The 11,861-nt window shown below is 42.5% G+C and overlaps 1 protein-coding gene across 1 annotated transcript; it reads left to right on the top strand.

Moving 5' to 3' along the window:
• The first annotated feature begins 4,741 nt into the window (after nt 1-4,741).
• ZNF334 (zinc finger protein 334) lies at nt 4,742-10,524 on the top strand. The gene is made up of 3 exons (XM_045574350.1): nt 4,742-4,974; nt 5,253-5,348; nt 8,158-10,524. The coding sequence occupies exons 1-3, from the start codon at nt 4,797-4,799 to the stop codon at nt 9,942-9,944; spliced, it is 2,061 nt and encodes a 686-aa protein (XP_045430306.1). The 5' UTR covers nt 4,742-4,796; the 3' UTR covers nt 9,945-10,524.
• Nucleotides 10,525-11,861: the final 1,337 nt, after the last annotated feature.

Genomic DNA, 11,861 nt, shown 5'->3' with positions numbered 1-11,861 from the left:
TTCACTGCAAGCTTTCCACGTACTGTTGGTTGTAAGTTATCATCTGCTTATGTTTCAACTTGCTCAAGAACTTGGGAGACGTCTTAGGTGTAGGGTTGCCAGAGAAGACACAGGGCACATGAAACAAAGCACATCCTGCATGGGACCCACACATACTAAAAACTTATGTGTTGCTTATCTGAAGATCAAATTTAACTGGCAACCCTACTTGGACAGGGTTTCAGGTGCCCGTGCTGACCAACGGAGCTGGCGGTCCTAGCCCCACCAGAGGCCCTGCCCTGCCCTGCCCTGCCCTGTCTTCTATGGCTGATGGCATTACCCCAGCCCAGAGGGCCTGTCATTGAACCGACGAGGCCACTGTAGCATCACCGTCAATCCCTGTAGCAGCTCCTCTTCCAAAATTTCGGGAATTCTCTGGCGTGGTTCCCACAACTTTGTCAAAAAATAGAAAACTTTGCCTACGTACCCTTTGTAAATAGCTTTAAAAAAATGTTTCCTGTTCAGTTAGCCCCATGCACTCTTTCCTTTCACACCTGTCATCCGCCCCCAGTCAGTCCTTCCTGCCGGAACCAGTTCTTCGGCCTTCCTATCTGCCGCCATGATCCTGGAGGCCAGGTCTTCTTCCTCAGAGTCTGCTGAGCTTTGATGGCGACCCCTGGAGGTTGCACGGGAAGACTGTGTGGTTACATGCCTTCCGGGGCTGGGTATGGGAGAGTGCCTTTGTTCGGCCCCATTACATGAATGATGGATTGCTTACAGGATGTGGGTTTGAAATCCTTTTCCTTCAGAGGATTAGGAGAAAAGGTAATCTCCATGGTCTCCTGGCGTTTGGAAAGATGTGGAGAAGTCGTGCGGCAGTTTATTCTTGCCTTTTTTGAAGGGAACCTGTTTTGTTCTTTCTTCTCCCAGGTTTGTTGTTACCCTCGGTGTCAGATACTTCACCGGGGAGTGCCTGCTATTTGTTCTTGTCTCAGGCTGCCTGCTTGGTGACGGGGTGGTCCTGTTACGATGAAGGCTCCTGCGTTCCAGGGTGTTTTCTGTTACTTCTCAGATGGTTTCTCCTTCCCTCCACTCTTTGTTCTTGTTGCCCAGAAATCCCACTAGACTGTCAGTGCCTCTCCCGATCGGCTGTCTGTGACTTCTTACTTTTCTTTCATCATTTTCGTTTTTCTGTGTTTTTTTGTTGTTGTTGTTGTTCTATGGGTTGAGGGATTTGCTCATCTTTGTCACCTGTGTGGTTTGTTTTCAAGCCTTCTCTCCAGAGTTTTGTTTCTCTGTTTCCATAAGTCAAAAATAAGATATTTAGTGTCTGTGGACTTCTTTTTTCATACATCACTGTTCTCATTTCATTGAAGACTCCTCCACCAATTTGGGAACATCTATTTGATTTCTTAAAAGCTATTCTCTTTGGTAGGGGAATTAAACTTGTTTTCATCGTCTTCAATCTGTTCTCAGTACTTACCTTTCAGGACATTGAATTCTATTGACAGTAAAGTCTTCGGGTCTGTTCTGAAGGCTTATTTTTCAGATTGTTGCTTTTCCTCGTACATGGAGGCCTTTTTTTGTTTTCTGTGTGAAAAGAAGGTAAAAGCCTCATTATATCCATTTGGGGAGCTGATGTGTGTTGCTTGGCAACCAGAGGCCTGTTTCCTTGGCAAGCTTTTCACTTGAATGAAAGGGTGACTCGGGGTCTCCCACATGAAGAGATGGGACATGTGTACAGACAGGCTTCTCTTTAGTCTGTACAGAGGGGGACAGCGCTCAAGGGGACCCCGTTTCCCCTGCCAAATGGGGCAGTGCCTTACCTGAGCATATTAGCCTGTTTCCCTAGAGTTGCCTTAAAAGAAAGGCTGTGACTGTATCTGGGTGCTAAGCACGGTTCTCTGATTATCTCTTGGGTTGCAAAGTTCATGCAGACACGTGGAGGCAGTTCCCTGCCTTTTCTCGGGACCTGGCCCCTGGAGTGTTGACCCGCAGCTAAGCCCTGGGCAGGGGAGGAACCACCCGCGGAGGACGAGGTTCTGTTACTTCTGCTCCCTCTTCTGCAGCCCCACATCCACTGTCCACTATCGTTTCTTGAGCTGGGAGATCGCGCCAGGCTCTCCTCGGAGCCTGAGACTTTGCCGCATTCTGTAGAAAGGGGTGAGCACAGTGATGCCACCATCTCCCTCCTCCTCGGCATCTTCCAGAAGCTAGTCAACGTTTCTCACTTGCTGCCATCCCCTTTCCCAATACGCCTCTGTTCTGAGAAACATATTTGTGTTTTTATGTCTCTCCTTGCTGCAGTTCAGAGGCAGCAGAAGTGTGTGTGTGTGTGTGTGTGTGTGTGTGTGTGTGTGTGTCCAGCCCATGGCATTGAGTTGGGAGATCACTTATTCTTGAAATTGTCACCACCAGACACTCTTCCTTTATTTGGCCGCTGCTTTTTGGGCACCACAGTGGACCAGACCAGGACTGTTCTAGATGCTGCAGGTACAGCTGCTAACTCCTGGTCCTGTTCCTTCTGAGTCACCAGGCTCACTGGCCTTGCCCTGCTGCCCCCAGGCCTGTGCACTTGGTCCCCATGCTGTTGTGAGCAAGGTCCCTGTTTGCTGGCTTCTGCTACCACTGAGAGGTTCCTGGTTCCCCAAAATACATCCTAATCCTAGACCTTTCTCCTGAGTCCCAATGATCACCTCAACACCCCCGCCTGCATGTGCCACAGATGCCTGCAGTATAACATGTCCAAGAGTCAGCTCTCCCTCCTTCTGCCCGGTCTGCTCCCTCTACCATTTTGCAATCTCAGTATCTGGTATCAGCAGATACCGACCCGGCTGCCCTTGCCCTTATCTGGGACTAATGCTCCTTCTCCCCGCTCATTCCATAAACAATTACTGATTAATTCCACTTGGAGTCAGCTCCCACTTCTAAATCCTTTTGCTGCTACATTAAAGTAGGTGGCCATCTCTCTTCATAGTCTAATACCTTCCTCTCTGACTTCTCTAGGAAACAGGCTTTCTTAACCTTCAACACTATTGATATTTTGGGCCAGGTAATTTTTTTTAAAAAAAACAACAATGTTTTTATAGACTTTGAGAGAGAGAGAGAGAGAGAGAGAGAGAGAGAGAGAGAGAGAGAGAGAGAGAGAGAGAGAGAGAGAGAGAGGGAGGGAGGAAGGGAGAGGGATAAAGAGATAGAAATCGTTAATGAGAGAAAAACATCACCCGTCAGCTGCCTCCTGCACATCCTGTAACCTGGGTGTGTGCCCTGACCAGGAATTGAACCAGTGACCTCTTGGTTACTGGGTCGATGCTCAACCACTAAGCCACACCAACCGGACCAGACAAGTCTTTGCTGTGGAGGCTGGCCTTTGCATTGATGGATATTTAGTAGTATTTCTGGTCTCCACCCACTGTATACCAGTAGCACCCTTTCCTCAGCTGTGACAACCAGAAATGTCTTCAGACATGGCCAAATCCCCTGAGAGTGGCAAATGATGTCTGATTGAGAACCACAGCTTCGAAGCACCTTGCACTCAGCCTCTAGAACACTCCTTTCAAATTGTAATTCCGATTGTGTCACTTATATATATAATACATGGCCCCATTGGCCTCAGAAGCAATCTCCAGAGCAGGCATGTCGGTCCAAAGAACTGCACAATCAAGTCTTCCGTGGCAGGTAACCAGAACACCAGAATGCACTTTTATGTTCCTTTGTATCTAAAAAGCTCAGGAAAGGTAAGCTTTACTTTTGGTGTATGGCTGATGAGTCACATACATCTAGTATAATTTATAAGAAATACCCAGTAACTTTTTTAAAATATATTTTTATTGATTTCAGAGAGAAAGGGAAGGGGAGAGATAGAAACATCAATAATGAGAGAGAATCATTGATTGACTGCCTCCGGCATGTCCCTACTGGGGATCAAGCCCACAAACTTGGAGAAATACCCAGGAATTCTTACTGATGGAGTGACCAAGTATTTGGAGGCCACTGGTCTATACCGGAAAGTCCAAAATTTCTCCATGTCTGACTATTAAATACCTCCTACAGTTTTATGTCTCATCAAAGCCTCCAACCTTATTCTATCATGCTGCAATTCCCTTAACGGGATGTGCATTTTTAGTGTGTCTATATCTTTGCTTATACTATTGCCTCTTATTCACACAAACCTCGCTGTTGGTGTGCAAACACATCTTTATCTCCTCAATGAAGTGTAACCTGAGAAAACATACAAAGAAATGTAACCCTCTCTCCTTTTTGTGACCTCACTCTGTCCACAGTTTTTCATGGCTCCCATGATTCACTATTGTGCATGTCTCTTTCTGTGGGAATTTGCCTCATCGATCTGTAAATGCCTTAAGCACAGGGCCAGTGTCTTTTTCTCCTTGGTGTCCTACAAAACCAGGACAGTTCTAGGCAGGTAGAGGAACTCAGATAGTTTTATGAATTAACAGACAAGTATGGCAGCAAAGTATTTCTGTTATGATTTCTGTTTTTCCCAAAAGTACATAGATATCCCTTGAAATATTGCCTGGTAAGCTCTTTTTTAAAATATGTTTTTATTTATTTCAGAGAGGAAGGGAGAGAGAGAGAGGTAGAAGCATCAATGATGAGAGAGAAGCATCGATCAGCTGCCTCCTGCACAGCCCCCACTGGGGACCAAGCCCACAACCCAGGCATATGCCCTTGATGGGAATCAAACCCGAGACCTTTCAGCCTGCAGGCCCATCCTCTATCCACTGAGCTAAACTGGCTAGGACACCTGGTAAACTTAATGATGAACACAGTAGGATTAGTTTCCAGATGTATTTCTCATGCCCTCTGGTCTTGAGCATTTCAGACTGAGCAGGATTGGGCTATTCCAGGGGTCAGTGTCCTTTGAGGATATATCTGTGGCCTTCACCCGGGATGAGTGGCAGCTGCTGGACTCTGCACAGAGGCACCTGTACAGGGACGTGATGCTGGAGAACTACAGGCACCTGTTATTCCTGGGTAAGCACAGCCCCATACAACTCCAAACAGCATGCACTTCCTTTCTTAGGAACCAAATCAATGTAGAATATTATGAGTTTTCAGCTTGACTTGAGAATTCAGATTAAAGATCCTTTTAAAGAACTTGAAAGAATATTATAGTCTCACCTCCCCAGTGAAAGAGTCTTTTTCGCCGAGGGCTCCATCATTGTACTGCTTCTAACGCTTCTCCCTTCTGATTCTTCAAAGGGCCTGAACCCTAAGATACGTTGCCAATCCCCTATCATTTCCCACAACAGGGCACTGTGCTACCAAACCTGAGCTGATATTCAAGTTGGAGCAAGGACAAGAACCCTGGATATTAAAGGGAGAATTCCCGAGTCAGAGCCATCCAGGTGAGTAATGAAGTCAGGTCAAGGCAACTGGCAGAAACTGAATCCCGAGTCCAGGTCAGAGGTTGATATCTTTGAAATATGTTTCAGAAATCTCTTATAGAGGCTCCACTTCTAGACATGACTAAAGACAAATAATTACCTTACCTTAGATATTAAAATTGCATTTTCATATATAATTTTTAAATTTTCTGTTTGACATGCACAGAGAGATTTGCTTTGTTTTTGTGGAATCCCTTTGCTGCCTCCCTCATCTTAGACCTTTATTTCTCAGTTTTTCTCTCTATGGCCATTGTTCACCTTCCCACCAGTGCTATATACTCTATAGATATACATTTATTGATACATTCTTTTATTCAACAAATATCTAGTTATTTAATGCCTGCTGGGCACCAATCATGTTCCAAGCACAGGGGTACAATAGCAAAGTTTCTAGTCCTATCAATAGAGATGGTTAGCAGAGAAATATGCAGTATGTCTGGTAGTAATCAGCACTCTGAAAAATTAAAGTCAGGTGAAGGGAATAGAGATTGGCAGGGAAGTCAGGAATGGTCTCTTTGAGGAGGTGAACATTTGAGCAAGAAAAGTGGAATGGAGTGAGACATGGGTTATCTGAGAGATTTCCAGAGGGAGGGAGCAGCAGGTGCCAAGCCTCTGAGACAGGAGTGGACTTGGTGTAATCAGGGAACAGCAAGGAAGTCAGAGAGGATTTATTGAGCAGAAATTAGCAAATGATGGCAGAGAGTTAACTGGGGGGAAAACTTTATAGGCATGGAAAAGACTGAATTCTACTTTGAGTGAGACAATGGGTAGAAGAAGTCAAAAGCCATACCCTTAAGCACTATATTTGCAAGTCAGGGGATTCTAGCAAGAGAGACTGAGAAGGAACACTCACTCTATAGGGGAAAGTCAGGAGACAGGGGTGTTCAGAAGCCATATAAACTATTTTTTGAAGGAAGGAGTGAATTATAGATGCAAGTGTACAGACAGCCTTGTCACTTCTTTTCCTGAAAATTTCCCAAAGGCCCCAAGGAAAAAAGTCAACTCTATATTTGTTGTAGGTGGGAGGCAGCTAAAATCCAAAACATAATAATAATAATAATAATAATAATAATATAATAATAATAATAATAATATTTAAAAGGTGGAAAACTGCCAAAAGCAACAGAAATCAGACTTGATCATGGAAGTAGAAATGCGTAGGAAATAGTGCGAGAACATTGTACAGATAGTATTTACTTGTAATATTTACCACAAATGGAATTTAAAAGAGTGAAGATATATTTTTTAAACAACAGGAAAGTAGCATTGCCCTGAAGGATGCTTAGGTTCTGAGAAGAGCTAAGGCTGGAATGTGTGTTAACTCAGTGAAGAACATGAAAGTGGGTTTGCGTTTGAAAATGCACAATATATGAAATTAAATATCCTGGTTTTGTAGAAGCTAGCAATATTGTAGACTTGAAGGATTATCATTTGAACATGCATTGTGAATTTAGGTATATGAAACTAGTATCAACTCTTAAGTATAAACATTCAACATCAAATTTTCCTCTATTTGCTACAGGAAAGTCATAAGCTTTTAAGCACACAGTTGATGTTACTGAATAAAATGAGAGTAGCAAAGGATAACAATAATTACCCATAACCAAAAATTATTAAGATGAAAATTAGTAATGGTCCTAGGATCAACTTGAATAGTCAGGCACCTGAGTTCCCACAGACAAGAGAAATCAGAAAGGAAAAAAAAAATGACATAAACATGGAATTAAAAATTAGTATTGTGCCCTAACCGGTTTGGCTCAGTGGATAGAGTGTTGGCCTATGGACTGAAGAGTCCCAGGTTCTATTCCAGTCAAGGGCATGTACCTTGGTTGTGCAGAAGGGGATGTGCAGAAGACAGCTGATCAATGCTTCTCTCTCATCGATGTTTCTAATTCTCTATCCCTCTCTGTAAAAAATCAGTAAAATACATATTTTTTAAAATTGGTATTGTGACTGCAGACTGAAAATGGAAAAAGCAAAGTGTCAATCAGGACAGGTTATATTGATTAACTCTGATAGATCAAATGATAGCACCAGCAATCAAAACACAGAGGGGAGTTGGATCTTGTAAGCATGGCTTGTCCTCTCATATATTTTAGCATTCTCTTTGGACATTGTTTTTCCATATTGTAGCTATATGGAGCGATGGAGCCAGAACTATAGGACTGACCTTTAGACCAGAAATGAGTGATTTTATAAACATAAGTGTGAGTTGGTATACAGAATGGAAGAGAAGACGTTGGAAGCATGTAGTTGTATGAAGAATCCTGCTGCATTGATTAAAGCATAAGGAGAGGAGGATAACATTCTGGTCTTTAATCTGCACCCAAACTTAATCTTTGCTCTGATATGTCCCTTGGTCACCCTTTGTCTCCCTTGTCTCCCTACTCAGTGTCCCTTATCTTCACCCCATTCTTTAACTAACCTCCATCCTTGGATCAATTGTTTTTCTGACATCCTTTGTTCTCAGTTCACCATTCCTTCAGCTTTATTTCAAACTCTCTACCTATTTTAATGTTATATTTGTAACAAGCCAAACCTACTTGATTAATTTTCAGCTTTTTCGCTCTTTTTCAACTAGGGTATGTTTTTTGTCTTTGTTTTCATGTTACCAAACAAAAGAGTTAAATATTTGCTTAAGAGTTTTTTCATCCCAGGAGATTATGTCTAAAACCTAAGAATCAACTCAACATAGGGCACTAGCATACAACCCTATTGCTTTAAGGATATGTTAAGATTTATAATGTGTGTTACTTTTTAATATTTATAGAAGTCCAGAAAGTCAATAACATGAAAGAGAGAAGCCAAGAAAATGAAGATATATATCCAGTGAAAGCTTTGTTCATCAACAACAAAACACTGACTAAGGAGAGAAGTAAAACCTTAGGAGAAGAATTTAATATGGCCACAAACCCAGTGTCTTCAAGAGAAATATCTCATAAATGTGACTCATTTGGAACAAACTTGAAAAGTGTTTCAGAATTAATTCTTAGTAATAGAATCCATGAGATAAAAAAGCCCAGCAATTTCAATGGATGTGTATTCCTTGATACTAAGCATGAGAAAACTCATACAATGAGCAAGCCCCGTGACAATGATCAAAAGAAGTCCCATAGTCATAATGATTCTTTTAGTCAACATCAGAAGAATTCAGCTTCAGAGCAACTTCTTAAATATAATAATTGTGGGAAAGCCTTTCACAAAAAAACAGCCTTTGTTACATATAAGAGAGTTTACACAGAGGAAAACCCCTCTGAAGGTAAAAAACATAGAACAACCTTCAAGCAAAAGTTGAAGTTCAGTGCTTACCTAAGAGCGCTTAGGGAAAGGAAGCCACACGAATCCAGTAAAAATGGGAAATCTTCAAGGGTAAAGTCAAAATATGCACATCAGAAAACTTACACAGGGGAGAAACACTCTGAATGTAATAAATTGGAGAGATCCTGTAGCAAGAAGTCAAACCTTACTCAACATCAGAGAATGCACAAAGAAGGAAACCCTGATGAGTATAATGAAAGTGAGGAAGCCTTGCAGAAGTCATATCACACTCAAGCTGAGAGAACTCACAGAGGAGAGAAAATCTATGACTGTAATAAAAGTGGGGAATCCTTCTATGAAAAGTCATGCCTTTCTCAACATCAGAAAATTCATACAACAGAAAAACACAGTGAGTGTAATGAAAGTGAGAAAGCCATAAAGAAGTCACACCTCACTCAAAAACAGAGGATTAACACAGGAGAGAAAAGCTTTGAAGGTAGTAAGGGTGAGAAATCATCCTGTAAGAACTTGAAACTCAGTCAACATCAGAGAATACACTTGAGGAAAAGAAACAATAAATGTAATGAAAGTGGGAGGGCCTTAAGTAATCAGTCAGACCTCACTCAAAATCAGAGTGTTCACAGAGGAAAGAAAACCTATGACTGTAATAAATGTGGAAAAGGCTTTCATAAGAAAACAGACCTTACTCAACATCAGAGAACACACATAGGGAAAAAACCCTATGAATGTAATGAATGTGAAAAGTCGTTCTTTGTGAAGTCCAACCTCACTGAACATCAGAGAACTCACACAGGAGAGAAGCCGTATGAATGTAATGAGTGTGGGAAATCCTTCTGCCAGAAGTCAGCCCTCACTGTGCACCAGAGAACTCACACAGGAGAGAAACCGTATCGATGTAATGAATGTGGGAAAACCTTTTGTGTGAAATCAAACCTTAATCAACATCAGAGGACCCACACAGGAGAGAAACCCTATAAATGTAATGAATGCTGGAGATCTTTCTGTGTGAAATCCAACCTTGTTGTACACCAGAGAACTCATACAGGAGAGAAACCCTACAAATGTCCGGAATGTGGGAAGACTTTCTATGAAAAGTCAGCACTTACAAAACATCAGAGAATTCACACAGGGGAAAAACCCTATGAATGTAATGAATGTAGTAAAACCTTCAGCCAGAGGTCAGCCCTCACTAAACATCAAAGAAGAACACACAAGAAGAAAACTCCTGTCAACAATCTCCATGGGCAGAAACTTGCAAGTACAAGTCAAACTTGTTGAACATCAGCAAGTTTGCAGGGTAGAAATGCTAAGATGTCAACACACAAGGAACTCTTTATCAATAGGTTACAGCTAATTGAAATGAGAGGATTAATATAGGAGTGAAACCTTTTGTATACTTGGAGTGCATGAAAAGCTTTCAACAAGTACTCAATGATGTTGAAGGGAAATATGTCATTTTAGGAATATGAATTGAAATGTTATTGTAGAAATATTGTCTAAGTAGAGAGCATATTTCAGATGTAGCACCAAACTTGTTATAGAAAAGATAACAGAAAATATTCAGTTTTAAATGGAATGTGAAATGTGGAGCTGTTGTAGCCAATTATTAACTGATATGTGAATTCAACTTGTTCATATTATTTGTGATAACTTATTAATTGTAATTTTTATTTATGTTTACTGTACTTTGATTTTGTTTCATTTTGATTTTCATCACTTTTTATATTTTGTTCAAGGTTAATATTATTTTTAAAAATACTAGGGAACAAAGGAAAATAAAACAATCAAGAAAATCAAGAAGGTTAGTCCCAAATTATGAGTGGTGGAGATACTTGAAAAACGTTTTGAATGCAGAAAAATAAATGAACACTTAATGAATGCAGGAGCTGCCCCCTGGTGGTCAGTGCGCTCCTACAGGGAGTGGGGGACTCCAGAGGCAGGCGTGCAGAGTGGATAGGCCCGCCAGGGGGTGGGTCTGGCCTTACCATGCACCTGCCATCCTGGCAGGGTTGAGGAGACTGAGCACCACCATCTTGTGGCTGTGGAAACTGCCATATTTGAGGGCAGGGCAGTCAATTAGCATATTTATTCCTATTGACTGCAGGTGTCACCATCTTTGCAACAGCATGAGGGTCATTTAGCATATCCCCCTTTATTAGATAGGATTATATGAAAAGACATGAATATATAAAGTGAATTATATACCATGGCGTTCATTGCAAGAATGCAAGGCTGGTTCAATACTTGAAATAAATCAATGTAATTCACCATATTAACAAACTAAAGAATAAATTATCTTTGGTGGCTATCACACGATCATATCAATGAAAAAAATCAAATTAACCAAGGTATTTGAAAATCATGACAAAAACTCTCAGAAAAATAGGAATAGAGGGGAACATGATAAGCAACATCTAAAAAAGTCTACAGCTAACTTTATACTTAACTAGAGGCCCAGTACACAAAATTCATGCATGGGGTTGGGGGTCCCTCAGCCCAGCCTGCACACTCTCCAATCTGGGACCCTTTGAGGGATGTCTGACTGCCCTCTCACAATCCAGAACTGCTGGCTCCCAACTGCTTGCCTGCCTACTTTCCTTATTGCCCCTAATTGCTTCTGCCTGCCAGCCTGATCACCCCCTAATCACTCCCCTGCTAGCCTGATTGATGCTCAACTGCCCTCCCCTGCAGGCCTGGTCACCCCTAACTGCCCTCCCCTGCAGGCCTGACTCCCCTGTAACTGCTCTCCCCTGCAGTCCTGTGTCTCCCCCAACTGCCCTTCCCTGCAGGCCCGGTTGCCCCCAACTTCCCTCTGCTGCCTTGGTCACCCCTAACTGCCCTCCCTGCAGGCTTGATTACCCCCAACTGCCCTCCCTTGCAGCCTGGACCTTCCCAACTGCCCTCCCCTGCTGGCCATCTTGTGGTGGCTAGCTTGTGTCCACATGGGGGCAGGATCTTTGACTACATGGGGCAGCCATCTTGTGTGTTGAAGTGATGGTCAATTTGCATATTACTCTTGTATTAGATAGGATAGAGGCATAATGCATGGGTGGGGGCCAGTTGGTTTGCCCTGAAGAGTGTCCTGGATCAGGGTGGGGGTTCCCTTGGGGTGTGGGTGGCCTGGGTGAGGGGCCTGTGGTAGTTTTCAGGCAGGCCACACCCACCTGGCAACCCAAGCGGAGGCCCTGGTATCTG

The sequence above is a fragment of the Pipistrellus kuhlii genome, unplaced genomic scaffold, assembly GCF_014108245.1.
Source record: "Pipistrellus kuhlii isolate mPipKuh1 unplaced genomic scaffold, mPipKuh1.p scaffold_m20_p_6, whole genome shotgun sequence".
Lineage (NCBI taxonomy): Eukaryota > Metazoa > Chordata > Mammalia > Chiroptera > Vespertilionidae > Pipistrellus > Pipistrellus kuhlii.
The sequence above is the reverse complement of the archived record's forward strand: the minus strand, read 5'-3'. Positions and strand labels throughout refer to the sequence as shown.